General features: G+C 46.1%; 2 protein-coding genes across 7 annotated transcripts in view; one reads left to right on the forward strand and one right to left on the reverse strand.

The window, feature by feature from the left end:
* LOC107265493 (dopamine receptor 2) overlaps positions 1–16,724 on the reverse strand; it is a 70,936-nt gene that overhangs the window by 11,298 nt on the left and 42,914 nt on the right. For all 6 annotated transcript variants that reach the window (XM_015734986.2, XM_025082763.1, XM_025082762.1 and 3 more), the window contains one exon: positions 290–374. In XM_015734986.2, the coding sequence (XP_015590472.1) occupies positions 290–374 (85 nt within the window). The remainder of the gene's footprint in view (positions 1–289; positions 375–16,724) is intronic.
* On the forward strand, positions 1,013–2,908 carry LOC107265492. Its single transcript, XM_015734985.1, has 2 exons — positions 1,013–2,462; positions 2,520–2,908. Exons 1-2 carry the CDS (start codon positions 1,056–1,058, stop codon positions 2,898–2,900), a joined length of 1,788 nt encoding a protein of 595 aa, XP_015590471.1. The 5' UTR covers positions 1,013–1,055; the 3' UTR covers positions 2,901–2,908.

Genomic DNA, 16,724 nt, shown 5'->3' on the forward strand with positions numbered 1-16,724 from the left:
AATTTACTTAGAATCGGGAGGGGGGAGGAGGCAGGGGGTGGGATTCCGTAGCAGAAACTAGAGTGAGGGGGGGGGGATGATAATGGCAGCTCGTCTCATCGACCTCGCCCACCTAACCCCATAACATTTTCTTCTTTAAAACTTCCCCCTACGTTTCGTGCTTGTCATTCGCACGACCTGTGACCTCTGACCCCACCTCGTCCCTTCACCCTTGGAAGCTGCCACTGCTACGCGATCGTCACTCGAATTGAGTTTCTCAAATAATTCCTAAGCCTGGACCAGTACTTACCTGACTGGGTTTGCACCGGAAGGCAGGCTGGTACCGTCGTCGCATCCTTCGCGGACAGCATACACAGAGGATCCTGACGAAGGCTCTGTAAGAAGAAAAATTTTGGAAAATTATGTAAAGTTCATATATTTTTTTTTTACTTGTTACTAAAAAAATTTTTTTCGTATATTAAAGTTAAGTAAAATATTTTCTATCCGTTACTGAGTGCAGCTTTAGTATCGCATGACTCGTAGCCTTTTTCAAGTTTGCCGCACTGGGCTGATATTTGCATAGGTGTTATCACGTTAAATGTCACATGCGAGATCCTCTCGGGATTATTATTATTATTCAGGGTATTACGATCGGCGTAAACTCTGACTTAACCGTCTTCTCGAGAGTTCATTCAGACACTACTGTTAAGTTGGAGTCAGCTCGAGTTTGTTCATGATCAAATTACCGTGTATCCTCTTGAGGACAATATTGGCTGAGACAGATAAGGATGCTGATAATATTTTTTAGAGACACGCTTCGCGACCTGATCTCGTTAAGGTTAAACATGGCGGATCTGTATTTGAACTTAAATAGCGTGCACCACTGATATGGACTGATGAGAGTCTCATCGATGTGTTTGTAGATAGGAAAAACCTTCATGATCTTCATGATTCTTGACACGAGTGTCGGTTACGAGTTTTCACGAAAGCGTCAAAGTTCGCGTGTCCGCAGTCGCCTGCATTCACCCTGAACTACCGTAGCAGGTGCCCGGACTTCGGATTTTTGAGCTTGCTCGATGGCCAAGACCTTGAGAATCGACCTGGTCCTTCTTGTACTTGCTTCCGTTTCCAGGATGGGTGCTGCTATCGTGACGCCAATGCTGGCACCCATCTTCGAACGGATCGGCGATCGAGATCTGATCAACAGAGACGTCCTGGAAGTTCAGCTGGACATTTCAAAGTTCTCCAAAGTGACTCCGTGTCTTCGTGAGCTGTATCCGTTCATGTCACGTCGCGAGAACGTGTCCGTCTTCCTGTCGAACGTGCTCGGGGACCGGCACTACTTCCGGCTGTTTCTGACCAGCCTCCAACCGGACGTCGCCTTCTTCGTGAGGAACGATCGGCTACCGGAGACCTCAGCGTACAACAGAAGCAGCAACGCGTTTATACTTTTTCGAGATGCTGATGACCTCAGCGAGGCCATCAATCTTATTGACCTTTGTGCCCCGAGATGCAACCACGTGATCATCCTGACCACCGTCTACGAGGAGGACAAGGACTTCTTAAATGACGTCTATAGACTGGTCCAGTTCATGTGGCAGCAGATGACCGTGAAGCTCGTAATCGTAGGCCTGGTGGGCGAACGAGCCTTGGTAGCAGGAAGTCTTGGTTTCGAGAGGGGCAAGATGCCAGAACCTTCTGGACCTGTTATACTGGCAGAATGCTGGGAGGGTGTTCTTAAAAGACGGGAAGAGATCTTCGGGAACTATGAGACTCGAGGGATGAAGATAGGGGTCGGTTTCTTTGAACGGGAGCCATTCGTCTATGCTGCCAAAGACAATGGGACCGAAGAGATAAGACGGATAGAGGGAATAGAAGGTCAGCTGGTAGAGAGCATAGCCTCCAACATGGGCATCACTCTGGTCAGGACGGAGTTTACGCTGGAGAACGGGACTGACGTCTTCGAGAAGATCGTCGAGATCAATAAGAATAATTCTTCTTATCACGTACTGATGAGTGGGCTCCACTGGAAGATTGATAAGCACATAGAGTACAGCGTCTTCTACGACGTGTCCGAGGTCGTCTGGACGGTACCGGAGAGGACGCATTTTTCTCTTCTAGCCTTCGTGACGCCGTTCGCTGACACCGTCTGGATCGCCTTCGGAGGCCTCTTTGTCTTCACTGTCATCCTGAGGTGTCTGCTCCTGAGGAAGCTGTCGTTCATCAGCGTCCTATCTCTGATACTTGGTGTGGCCCTACCTCGTCAGCCAGACGGGACTTCCGAAAGGATTCAGTTCCTGTCCTGGACGATCTTCGGGTATATCACCAGTCAGATGTACCTGGCCTCGATGGCTAGTCAGCTGATGAAGAGCAGCCACCAGGAAATTGGAGACATGGAGGAACTCTTGTCACGGATGAGTGACTTGAAGCTGGGTGGTATGACCGTGCACCGTGATTTATTTCAAAACGAAAAAGACGATTCGGTGAGTCGTACGATTGACGAACATTTTTTTACCTTTGACACGGTTGAATACTTTCAGTTGGTCGACGATCTGATTTCCGGTAAGAACAACAGCATAGCTCTGGTCACTGAGCTATCTGCTGCCAGCTTGGCAGCTGGCATTTCCTACGGTCACATTGTCAGGGAGAGAATAGCTCATTACGCGCTCTGCTTGGCAGTCCTGAAGGGAGTCCCTTACATGGATAAATTTAATTCAAAGATCACTCATCTGGTGGAGGGTGGGTTTATCAAGTATTGGTGGAGGTCAATAGGTCAGGACCGAGTTCGTCGCTACGACGAGGATGAGACTTTGTTCAATTTAGGTATAAAGGAACTCAGTCCTTGCTTTTTACTCTTGTTCATGGGACACTCCTTGGGGCTGCTGGTCCTGATACTAGAGATCATTCTTATCAATGCTTAAGGTCTTATCAACGGTGAATTATAAATTGTCTTAATAAAAAAAAAAAAATTAAAAAAAAAACGAGGCTCGGTCCATTTTTTTTTTCTTCCATCTCAAAGTCAACCATTATCCTAGGGTCTAACCGACACCCAGCATCTTCCGACAGATCCACGGGATCTCAGCAGCCGGTCCATGGCGCTAATACACTACCGTACAGGATGCTGCGAATTTCCCCGTGGCTTTTGAACCGAATGGGAATGACAATGATAACGATAATGGCCAAGTCAACGGGATAACGGATCTGCCGAAAAAGTATCGAGAGGGAAAGAGGAGGCTGCGAAAAGGCAAAAGGAAAGAGACGAAAGAGTAAAAAAGGACGATTTGAGACTGCAAGAGAGATCCCTCCCGTCATAAAACGAAATTACATCTGAGATGGTTAAAATACCCCAGTCAAGGATTAGCGGGGCTGCCTTTATGGCATATTGGATAGTATCGGGAGCCTTACTACCTTGGACCTGGACAAAACACAATAGCCGTATCCCCTACTGGCCAATCAGGACTTCGGAATATATCAGACGCCTTGATATTCCCATCGTGCGATATTTCGTCATAGATATACAGAGACAAAGGTTCCACTGATCTTCCGGTCTCCTTCTAATAATCGTACAAGCACCTGCCGTCTCTCTCGTAGCTTCGTAACGACCTCGCAACTTTGCTTCAACTCCAAGCGTCATCCTGATCCTCGATCCAATTATCGACAGCGCTGCAAGGCGGAAGGCCGAACGATATCAAGACTGAATTCCTTGTTTATGTCCCAGGTCGGCAGAGCCAATCCACGAAGTGTGTCCACGTATAAGATCGTCAGGATCCTGGGCCTCGTTTCCGTCGTCGCTGAGGTCCTCCCTTCCTCGGTACGTAAAACTAACCCCCGACGGCACGTATCCGATAGAGTCCTCGTAAAAAGTAAGAGCCTTCTGTAGATTCTCATGGCTGTCAATTAGGCAGGATACGAATCGGCTACCGAATGTCCCAGGGCTGCCTTTAAATAGGTACCTCCTTCCGGATAATCTGGTACCTTGCCACGTCACCGACCCTAATCCTTGAATTAGCTCTTTACCGAGATAGTACCGCCTGGCGGTTCCATCCTCTAAGGTCCTGGACCTATACTGAACTTCCATACTCGACTTGGTGTCTCCGTGGGTCATGCCGAAACGATCCTCATTGACCTCCAATCAATGAGTCAGAGAGTTCAGAGGTCAGGGGTCAGGGCGTTAGTACAGTGGTACCAACTGTTGGACCATGTCGGACCAAGGATGACCATCCATGCTGGAATACCCCAGAACCAAGGACTGATGTGACGCGATAACCCAGCAGCGTCCTGGTATCCAGCTGAAGTGAGCAGGCACTTTCGTTTTGCCACTTTCATCTCATTTCTCCGGTTCCCCCCCACTTCCTATCACCTACCCCCTTATCAACTACCCCTTACGTTTGCTTCATTGCCGCGCAGCGGTAGGTGCGACGACAGCCACCATCAAGATCACGTGTGGCCAACCCCATTGAACTCAGCAAATCTCACAGCTTTATATTCCGTGAAGGTACCTTCCATCCCATAGAGATTCAAATGAATCGCCCCTTCGGCATTCGCCCCTATGATCGTCCCCTATTTTCCGGATATCCGGTCAACACGGATGCTGCACTCCTCAGACGTCACTAAACTGATCGTTTTATCCCTTACGTAAGTCTGATTATGTTTTTGCGCGTTGTATAGTAAAGTTGATTTTTTTTTTTCAAAATAAAAATAAATATCAAAATATTTTATTCCCAGCGAACGACGTTATACCGTATCGATTCGAAAGATGCGCGCAGCTGCTTTCTGCATCCTAAGACACGGGGAATATGCTGATTGTAATACAAGTGGGGGCCCATGCATCCTTCAGTAAGACTATATTTCATATGACTTTGCCAATATGGAATTTTATGTTTTATTCGCCCACCTTTGGGCCGTTGGCTCAGTGGAATATTTAGAAAATATTTTTCAAACCGGTAAACCTTTTCTTATTTTCCATCTTTGAGAACTGATATTTATGTTTCAAGTTGGTCCGGACGTCTGACAGTGATGCATCGCACTGGGTAATAACATTGTGAAAGTAAACTTTTGGGGCCACTTTTTTCCTATTATGCTCTACGATGTGTTCGTTTGACTGAAAAAAATTAAAAAAAATGGCCAATTCCAAAAAATATTTTATACGAAACAAATCTATTTGAAAGACGTCTCTGATAGGTCGAACCCATTTTCTTTGTACTTCAGGACATAAAGGGATAATCCTGGCAGGATCCATTGAGCGGTCCGTCCTTTGTTTTCCGTCCTAAGATCTTTCCAGGAACTTTTAAAGCTTCTTGTAATCCTATCCAGAACTTTGATCATTTACGACTGCCGTCTCGATTAAGGATCTAAAAGTTGGTCTGCTTGGACCGGATGTGTCCTTGTCGTTGTTAAAGGATGCGAGGAAGTCTTAACGACAGTATCAACGAGCAGGGTCACTAGGGTGCTAATATCGATACGAGAGAGATGGCCCAAAAAAGTTTGACGTTAAGTAAAAATAAGGGTATAAAATATATTTTTGAAAAAAATATGAAGAATCCTTAATCCTGGATCCAGTAACGTATCCCGAGAAATGACTCCCTCAAGAATTTCAAGGGCGTCCGTTCACGAGGTCGAACAGACTCGTTTCACCCTCAGGATGGCCCCTCGTCCCATAACCTCATTTTCAACCAAGGCGTCGAGGGATGTCAAAGATCGCCAAATCTCCAGAGCTACAGGGGATGCTGGGGAGGGTAGCTCGGATCCGGGCAAAGAAGAGCTTTTTCATCATCCGCACTTTTATCGCCACTTTCAAATAAACGAGAAGTTGCTGTAGGTGCTGCGCCGAGCAAGCTCAGCCTCCTCTCCTTGAATTCCCGTTTCGGGTTGGGAAGCGTCCTTTCGCGCCCATCGCGACCCCACCTAGCTTCTGGCACCATTCCAGTCTGGCCGTTAAAATAAATGCGTCAGAGGGAAGCTCCGTACAAAGCGTCGGCAGTCATAATTCAATTTTAATAAAGTCAACAGACAACACTCGACTCCCGCATTTCTCCCTGCCGAAATGCTCCCCTATCATCTTCCATCTTACTTCCGCTCCCTTGGTGGAATCCATCCATCTACCTTACAGCCGTCCGACCTAGCTCTCCACTTCTTAAGAAATTGCACCCTTGCCCCTTTGCCGTCCCTGGAGCACCAACCCAAAATTACAAGATCAGGTCACCCGCTAATGATGATGATGATGATGAACATGCGGATGGAACGAAAAACACCAACGAACCGGATGAAGGAAGATAGATCCAGGTTTCGTCGTTCTCTGCTTCAGGAGTTATGGGATTCGGTATACCGGAAGTTGGATCTGATGGTCGTTCAGTGTCAGAAGAAGAAACACGTGGTCAGGACATGCCCCGAATATCAGGAATATCCCGAATATCAAACAATGATTTCGGTCATTTAGCGAAAAAACGGGATAGAAAGATAAAAATAAACTTCAAGGTAAGGTGTCTGGCCGGAAGTGATCAGCGATAACGGAAGTTCCTTGTTACCCAGGAATCCGCCAAAGTCTACTTCCTGACGCACCCCCGTACCATACCAGTTGAACGCATTCCGCCAGCATTCCCATCGTCGATATCCGGTGCTTCCGAAAACTTTGTTTTGCTTTCTAGGCTAGTGGGTACTCCTGCCACGTCTCCTCGCTTCCGTGGCGCAAGAAGAGGAATCCCTGGACTCGAGTTCGAAGAGTGCTCCCGAGGCTGCCCGGAGTGCACTTGGAGATCTGGGCGAGTCCCGATGCATTATACATAATACATAAGCCTGGATAGGGATATTCGATAGCGTAAAGGTTTTCTATGCTGCAGAGAAGACTCTCTTGCATTTTCATTATGGGACGAAATTGAAGCCGAGAAAATAGGAGCGGCGTGAACGTAGCCTCCGGGAGCACTTAGGCAAAATTCGATATGTATTTTTAGTATATCTCTTCGCTCTCTCCCTCTCTCGTATAAAACGATACAGAAACATTCGTCAGTGGTCTTTTGAAATTGAATATCAGCAACTCGGACCGAAAATCGACCTGGCAATATCCCGATAACGATGCAGCTGGTACGTAGGTAAATGCACTGAGGTAGGTATTGCTGATGACTCAATTTTATAATGACGATCCGATTCATCGATTTTTGATGAGACGTTATTTTTCCTTCCCAATAAATCTGATAAACCGGTAACCGATTCGATTGGGTTGTGAATCGATGTCAATTGCCTAGAAGGAGAGGAACTGGAGATTCTATCGCGAAAATATTCGTTCACTTTGTCATTAATAATTTTCGGGGATTTCCCGTCTCTCGTTCTCCGTCGGCGCTCTCCCGATAGGGGAACCCCCGTGAAAACACAATTAAAATCCCAAGTTTTTCAATTACCACCGATTACTTAACCCACGAGGAATTTTAACACTGCCATTTATCCCGTCTCTCCCTTTTTACTTCCGGATAAATTTTTCAGTTTTATTTTTGTTACTGTCCCAGCATCGATCGGGGCAGTCTGACTCCTGAAATGATGCCTGAGATCAGTAAACGAGTGTCGTGGGTACGAGGGCGGGAAATTCAAATTCACCCAAGGACACGCGAAGCAGCATGATGATTTAACTATGGATGGAAAATTTGAATTTTTATTTCACATCAATTAGAAGATGACTTAGTGTAAAATGGCTTTTAATCGGGTAAGAAGAGTTTAGAGTCACCTGACTTCAGCTGGTTGTCGCTAGATGGAAAAATGTAGGTACGAATTCTTATTAAAAAAATTCTTTGCTTTACGAGAGACATTTTGCATGGGAAAATTCAAGCGAGTCCCCGGACAAGGATAACGTTAACTGAACGCGGCAGGGACCGTTTATTAAAAGGGATAAAGGACCGAGATAGCCTGGCCACTCGTTTGGGCTTTTTAAATAGCGTCCTGGAGGACTTTGGATTTTCGTAAATTCTCGTTAACCACTGCGGCGTCGTTGAAACCAAAAACGGGTATCAAATTTTTTCCAATATTCATTTCGATCGGTCGAGCGTTAAAAAGAATTTTTTTCTTCATGTTGGAGATACTGAAAAATTTTTAAAATTAAAGCAAAGACGCATTCTAACCAGTTTCCTTGAGGTTTGGGACGACCGGAAGTGCCTCGCGGTGATTAAGCCAGATATAGCACATAACCAGAAGTAGAGCACCCTTCGGCAGTTCCGTCATCCATTGTGACAATTAAAAAAAATCGATTCAAGATAACTTCAAGCTCTAAATTAAATGGCTCAAAACTACCCACTGAGAAAAGATTCGGCAGATCAGAACAAAAATTCTCTATAAAGGCGCGTGTGCAAAGTAGCGAATTTTCATATAAGTTGATAGCGTGATAAAAAATACGATAACGGAATATCAAAGGCTCACCAACCTAACCCAACGTCGCTCCTCATGCTGAATCCTTTCCGACGTGAATCCAGACAAAACCCAAGGTATACCATATAAGGTACATATATTACCTTCTTTCTATTCGACTTTCCGTGGGAGCAGCCAAAAAGCTGAGGCCACCCCTTTTCCTTAAAGTCTCGATAGTATCGACCACTGCGATCTCGTTTAATGGCATTGACTTCCTTCCGCCCTTCCGACTCCTACGCCATTTGCCTTTTTCTCCTTCACTTTTATCCGCCACCTTCGACCCCGTCGCTACTAGGGGGATTTCTATTACGCGAGGGATTTCCGACAGTCGTCTTACGAGACGGGGTTATCTGCTTTGCCGACTTTCTGGCAAAAAAACTTTGGGATTTTCTCTTTTACATTTGGCTTATTTCTATTCGCGACTTACGTCTTGTACCTTGTGTACCATGGGAACCGCTACACTTGGTACTTCTTACTATTCGCATTTGTGCGTCGGCTTTAATCGCGACCCTCCGGGTATTGCAGGTCTCGTACTGTGCAAGTCTGATAAGAAAATTTTTTTTTGATTTTCTAAATTTTCTTCAATTTTCATAAAGGTACGTATCTTCTGCGGTTTCATTTTATTTTTTTTTCAGACAATATTTTTCGAGCACTTGAAATATCAGGGGCCGAGGACTGGAAAACTTCTTAATAACTTGGTAAATTATCATTTTTTAATAAAGTCATCTTGTACATAAATATTTTGTATCTTGAAATTCTTTCTTCAAGGTCGTACTCAAGAGGAACGAGGATCGCTTCGAAAAATGATAAAAAGATGGCAAAAAGGAAGCTCTAATGAAATTCAACCGCTTCGCCCGTTCGCTTCGTACGGTCTGGCTGCCCTTAGTGCTGGGCCGTTAGTGCCAAGAACTCCGAATTCACGGGATATTCGGTCCACGATCCAATAAAGCGACGCATTTGCCAAATTTACTTACCTGGGTCTATTTTTTTTTTTTTTTTTTTTTTTTTCCGGTAATTCGTGAAATGAAAATTCTTACAGTTATTAAATTACCGGAATATCATGAAAATGAAGAAAAAAAACCTTTCTTCCACTCATACCCCTTAAGCTATCCCTTGCCAATCCATATTCCGACAGGTGCACCGGAAAGGTCGCCCAGCATCCTTCACCGACGGATAAGGGTGATATTGGTGGGGTTAGTATTTTGCACTCGAAAATCCGCGAATATTCCTCATCGAGATGCAAATCGTCTCATCTCATCCTGAGGCTTTTCATATCAGACCAGCCGAGCAGGTCCCCCTGTATATTGCACACAATCCCTGCACAAGAGACTCGGCTGCAGGGAGACTGCAGCCCCGTCTATGCTATACGTATATCCGTATAGCGGTTGGTTATCATTCACCGTAAAGTTGTGGTCCGATTCGATTTTCCCCCGGGAGCGTTGCCTAATCATATTTTTCATTGCACCCTAGAGCCAGCTATCCGATAAGGAAAAAAAGAGTTCCGGAAATTCACGTTTTTTTTTTGTTTTTTTTTTTGAATTGTTTTTTACGCCAACCGAGATTTACGTCGGTATAGTAATACCCTGCCGTTATCGATACCGACAGCCCGTAGACACCATTCGAAATTCCTTTATTAAAAAGAACCGAATGAATTTCGCCCCAAATTTAATTTTAGGTCAAGATGCATTTTAGATCTAGAGAAGTTTTGTTTAATTTTCCAATTTCGTGAAAAAAAAAAAGGAAAATATAGCGAGACTGCGATACGGACTTTTCGAGTGTATCCAGTCGAGTCTGTACTCTACGGCTGACGATTACATAGACAATGCAATCCGATGACCTTTGAACTTCGTAATCGGCCACCTAGTCGTATTTAAAAAAACGTCCTCTAAACGATATCGGCAGACACGGTGTAAGGGGCGATTTCGGCTTATCGTCCAAGGGATAACCCACGTATCAGAGAGGGACGGGTTTGATGCTTCGTGTTTCGCGATACCGATTTTTCAAAAGAGGGACGTTTATAGTCGCCGGTCTTATTCCACGTGGGAGGTCAGCTGATTTATGCGCTTGAGTAGGTCCCGTGGGTGGTCGGGGATGTAGACATCAGAGTTAGGGGTGACGCTAATAGAAAGCAGGGGCGTGTCACTGCATTCTAATCCCTTTAACGGGGGTAACAACCAATTACCGGAGGTCTGGGTTGCAAAAGAAAAAAAAAAAAAGAAACCCTTGGGTAAATTGTCCCCGCGCCGTTGCCCACTAAACTAGACGACCACTCGAGGTCACGCGATTCAGAGCCGGTAGAGTCCGAGGGCTCCCGAGGTAACCGGAAGTGGCTCGAGCAAAATTGAAAAAAGTTCGGATAACCGAATAGCAAAATTTCATTAAATTCGAACCCGTCATTCGGAATCCCTTTTTACTCTGTAAAAGAGAAAAAAAAAAGCTAAACGACGAAAAAATCTCGCTCTTCCCTTTTTTTAAGGGCAAAGGGTCAAGACCTTGACAAAAAAAAAACGACCTCAGACCAGGGCCGTTCTGGGATACCCTTGGATATCCCGGATGGTCAGAGGACGTAGGGTGGTGGAAAATCAGGAGTGCTATATCGCGTTACCCCACGATAAATTTTCATCCCCTTTGAAACAACGTCGACGTAAAGTCTGTCCGACGCCGCAGCGTCGCGACGGTCAATGTCATTCCACCAGTCGAGAAAGACGATCGCTTTGTATTTCGCGCCCCCGATATCCACCCTTGGCATCCTTTCAAGTCGTAATTCCCACCCGCTATAACGACTAGCCCCATGCATGCATATATATACTGAAAATGTGAAAATACAAAAACATCGCCGACTTCCGTAGCGCGTGAAAGCGAGAAATCGCGTCCTACGCGAGATTCACAAAAATAAAGCCAGTGGGTCGCTAGTAAAATTTCAACGAGCCCGGAACGTCACGAGCGCCGATTCTCGCTATGCGAAATAAAAAGGCGGACATTCAAATCCACGAGTTTTATTTTCTCATCGTCTTTCAGTGTATTCCGACCGCGTCCGTACCCTTTGAAATTACCTTTTTCCTTCCCTCTCGAGATCGCCCATTGAAAGTAACCAAAAGGCATCGGGAAACCAGCATCCCCCCGTTCTACGGTTCTACATACAGGCAAGTTCACGTGCAAGCGACTGCCACTCGCGACTAGCATTGTTTCTCAATTAATAGCATGCTACTTAGATACCATGCTACTGTATATTCCCGACAAAGTTCCACGTGGTTTTGACACTCGGCAGCCCTACCGATCAAGTGGCAGCTTAATTAACGAAAGTTCGCTCCTAAAATCAACAGTCACTTTCAGTCGGGAAGTCTCTCATCCGTAATAAGGTTACTTATTCGTTTTGCCAACCGAGTGGTTCCGGCGTCCCACTTTTATCCGCCCCTGGTCCGCACCTCGGCTTCGCCCCAAAGTCCAGTCCTTACGCCAACGTCAAGAAAATAAGAAATGTGTAAGTCCGATGATGATGAACGATAAGGAACACGCCAGAGCGAGAGAGAGAGAGAGAGAGAGAGAGAGAGAGAGAGAGAGAGAGAGAGAGAGAGAGACAGAAACATAAGGGATCTTTCGAGTAGAACGAGAAAACAAATAACTGCTCGTATCTGTGTTAAGAAATAACATTTGTCTCGGCGACTGAAGTGGCCAAACAGGTCCAAGGCCTCTCGGCACTCCGGGATCTCTCTTACCAATTCCCAATTGGCCTGGAAAAAGAAAACAAGGCTTTCCCACGGGTTTGTGAGAGGACCTGAAAAAAATCATGAGAATTGGCAGCTTCTCAATTTTCACCAAATTTTTCTCGACTTTTGTCACACCTCCCTCCCCCCGATCGTTACGTTGAAAACCTACCCTTATCCTACTATGTGTATAATCAGCTTTTCTCCGTTTTCTCTGGACTTTTCTCGTATCGTTTTATGTGTCACGGGTATAGCTGTTACCAGTGGGTGAGAGGGGGAGAGGGTGCGGGGGGGGGGGGGGGGGGGGGGGGGGGGGGGGGGGGGGGGGGGGGGGGGGGGGGGGGGGGGGGGGGGGGGGGGGGGGGGGGGGGGGGGGGGGGGGGGGGGGGGGGGGGGGGGGGGGGGGGGGGGGGGGGGGGGGGTGCCGCCGGTCGTTCTCCATGTGAAGTAAAAACATGAAAAAAAAACTAATGAAAAATGGGGGAGGGGGGAGGTACTGCGTCCGGTCGTAAACGTAAATTTGAAAAAGGGTGCTCAAGGGCCAAAACCCAAAGCGGAGGACTCGTTATAGACTTCTTTTTTTTTTCGGATACACAAGCAGCGATACCTAAAGGATCTAACAGGGGCTTGCTTTGAAAGTGTTCTAATTATTTCTATGTGGATCATGAAGGCACCCCAAAAAAATCCTCCCATTATCCTCGTATTTAGTAGACCCATTATGGGCCCCTAATGGGCCGTACCTGACATCGTCCGATTCTAGTTACCCCTTTTTATCTTGATAATAAGTCGCGACGATATCGTCCTACTGACGCCAGTGGAGTCTCGGCTACGCGAATGCGCCTTTATGCTACGATATTTAACTTTCTATATATTTTTTGAAATAGACATTTTTTGTATTTTTCCGGAAAACAAAAAATACTTAAGCTCGTCTATATGGGTGGTACGCGGTCGAACGACGCAAGGGCGTCGCGACGTCGGGAAATCGAATAAAGTTGGACAGAGACAGCGAGAGGCTTCGAAATTGCCTCTAATAACCCGTGGATTCGGCCCCGTTCGTGGAAAATACGTCGCTCGACTAGTTGGCCAAGTACCCGTCGTCGCTACATAGAAGTCTGCCCAAATCGTCGTCGATAAATCCATTAATCGCACGATTGATCGGCAATCGGGACTGGGAGGAGCAGCGCTAGTAGAAACGATCTTCCCCCGGAGGGGTTTCGCTCCAGACTCACCCCTGACTCAATCAGACTTTCGTTTTCGGGTATGACGTCACCTTGACAAATTGACTCGAGTTGATTCGTTTTTTAAAAGAAAATCAAATTTTCCTTTCCCCCCACCCCTCTTTTTTCTTTTATCGTCCTATTTAATTTTCTATATACATTCGTAAATGTCCACAAACGAGGGAATACGGTGGGCAGATACCAGCGCACTCTGTCGGAGAATCAGCGAAGCTTAATAACTGAGGAACCAATGAACCAAAGGGATTTGGACCAGTCGGCAAACGAAATATAGTATGAACTTACTTTAATCAAAATTTCCCGGACTGAGTGATTTTCCAATTGGCAGGATAATGGCGAAAACTCTTGGGAGTCTCGACAAAAGTAAACGATTTACCGCGTAGAGCCAACTAATCGAATCGAGGGGTTGAAAGCAGTTCGTCTTTTGCATCGTTAATCTTCTCGAAGACTTTCAGGACCGCGGATTTGGAATTTTGATTATAGTAAAAAGATGCCGGGAACATCCCCGCGTTAAAGTCCTCGGTTATCAACGAATCAGTAAATGGTCGTGCTAGTATTGCGTAATTAGCTAACCACAGAATACGGCGCATCGCGTAAAATCAGGATTTTTGCAAAATTTTGCAAAAAATTTTTTTCACTCATAATTTTTTTTTTATCCCACGGTTACACGATAAATCGCAGCATCTTCCTTAGAGGCATATTCAAGAAGATCGACATCCAAATTGTACCTAAGGCATAATAAGACATGATTCACGGATATAGCCTGATCATGGACCGATAGGGATGCTGTGTCCTTGAGATGAGAGATCTTGGATCTTTGGGGATTCCTCGCCGGGTAAGATTAGCCGAATGGCTCTTTGAGAATTCCATGAAGCAGCAAACCCTTAAGTACGACACAGTTAGGGTGACTATAATCTCTTTTCGGGGAAATACTCCACCCACCCACCCCCTCATTCTCCCTCACTTTCTCTTCACGTCACTGAACTCTGACGCTTTTCACCATCTCACAAGATCCTCCTCTAGCTACAGTCGCTTCCACAAGCCCGGTTCTGTCGATTCTGACAGCACCCTTAAGTCGCGTCTGACAACCGGAAGTCCCTTTTCCAAAAAAGATCAAAGACCTTACCATGTAAAATATCAAAATCGATTCGATACTACAATTATAATTTGCGTGTAAAAATTTGACAAAAAAAATATATATATATAAATCCAAAATAAATTGACACCATGAGTGTATATCAACACGGCTAGATGAGAAGGGGTTGGGCAGTTAACGCATCGAAACGGAAGATCCACATCGGCAGGATCAGAGTGACTTAATGAAAGGCAGGAGCCACAGCATCCCTGCCGGAGTGTCCGTGTATAGGGAAATTTTAATATCACCCCCGCAACATCCACCCTTAGCCAGCATCCCGGCCCTGGGTAGCCTGATGGTCCAATGATGACGTAACGTAACGCTGAACGACCGCAGGGAACACGTGTTCGCCAAAGGTAGAAGGGGGAGAGGGTGGTGCATCGAGTTGGCACCCTTCGTCGATCCGATCGCCCTTTGACCCGGCAATAACGGGTATAGTCGGCGGCAGCAGCAGCCACCCTACCTGACCTCTCGACCCTTCAGCACCCACTAGCGCACCTTTCAACCCTCAGACCCCGATATCCCTCAGCTCAGCCAGCTGATAGGGCGTACATACTATCCGACCCCGGCCGACTCTTCGCCTACCATGTACAGGACAGTACAGTGCGCTTACTGCTATTTTCAAGTTTAACGACGCCAGAGCGTCGCGACGTCTTCTCGCCAAGCTGAAACCCGAACGAAACTTTATTGCGTTTGATGTCGACGCCGAACGTGTCGCTTTTGCAATCTACTTGAAAACCCTCGTGGTGGCTCGTTCTTACGAGTGGGAGAGAGACGGAGAGATACGTAGTATAGGAAAAGAGAGAGAGAGAGAGAGAGAGAGAGAGGTAGAGGAGAGCCAGTCGTCGCAGACAGCATTCATTCCTCAGGATATACTTTCTCGCTACACTGTACTTGATCCTGCGGGTATTGCCTGTTTTCGATATCCTGCTTGGCAATAACGTTTAATACAGAGAAAGTCATAAAGACGGATGCGATTCATATATTTTTCTTTTTTTTTTTCCAAATAAATTTCAGTTTATCGTATCCGTCACGACGTACCCGGAATACAGTATTTCTCTGCTCTACGGCGTCCTAGAGCGTCGCGACGCGGCACCTGTCGTCCCCCTATGTAACGAACCATCTGGAATGCTTGTCGGGTGACAATAAAATTCTGCACGTAAAACTTATCGTGAATCGACTATAGGACCGAATCTAAAATTCTAGATAAGAGCACTATCGTCACGGGCAATGCCGTAAAAACAACCATAAGGAACGTCCCGCTGAACGTCCCGCTGAACGTCCCGCGGACGAGGCCCCTTTATCGCGTCGCTGATCTTCCTTGGGAAAATCTGTCATCCGCCGATAATTAAACGCGGGATTTAACGAGATTTCAAAGTTTATCAAGAGTTTTTATAGCACCGACTATATCCTTCGGTCGTTTCGCTCTTTTACCTTTTAACGTATATATATATACGTCCTGTCTCGTATACTCTTTTCACGCCGCCACGATGGGAACGAGCCTTGGCGGGTAATCGTGTCTTCCGCTTTGAGCTACGACCATTGCGCAACGTCTTACGGCGAGAAGTTGGCTGGGTGCTCTGGGAATTTCACGGGGGAAAAAAAAAAAAAAAATGAAACGGTGCGCCGGACGAAGATGAACTCCGTTCAAGTCGAAGAGCAGCCTCCCTCGTTCTGTACCAAATTTTACAGAGATTTCTCTGCCGTCGCCACGGTAACGTATGGTCGCGTATGGTCTAATTTCCTTTCTTTTCTTTAAAAAAAATTGTAAAATACAATTTTCCAACCCCAACGGGGGGGGGGGGGGGGGGGGGGGTGGTTTGTAAATCCAGATAAATGAAATTTTTTTTTTTTCGATCGCATTCAAATATCACTTCAATCCTATAATTTCGAATGACTGACGTCACTTCGTATGTATCCCTAACTGCGTCGGACTAATCAGGCTGATCCGTTCGATCGATCGCTTGAAAATTCGTTAGCGACTTCCGCAAATGACGATTAAACGTGCGATTGGGATCAGCGATTGGAATGACGCGAACGAGTGAATTTCCCGCTTACCGGAAGTCGAGCGACGTTCGGAGCAGCGAGGTGTGCAGGGTGCGCGACTGAAATTCACGAGGGAACGAGATACAAGGGTCTCTGGACCGGCAGAAGGATGCTGGAAAAAACTGACTGACGTCTAAGCCAGATCAAGACGGACATCGATAAACCTACCGGAAATGAAGTGGCCAACCGATGAGTCGTAGGAAAAAATTATTTATTACGCGATGAAGGATTTGAGGAGGA

Source organism: Cephus cinctus, unplaced genomic scaffold (assembly GCF_000341935.2).
Source record: "Cephus cinctus unplaced genomic scaffold, Ccin1 Ccin1_scaffold0225, whole genome shotgun sequence".
NCBI lineage: Eukaryota > Metazoa > Arthropoda > Insecta > Hymenoptera > Cephidae > Cephus > Cephus cinctus.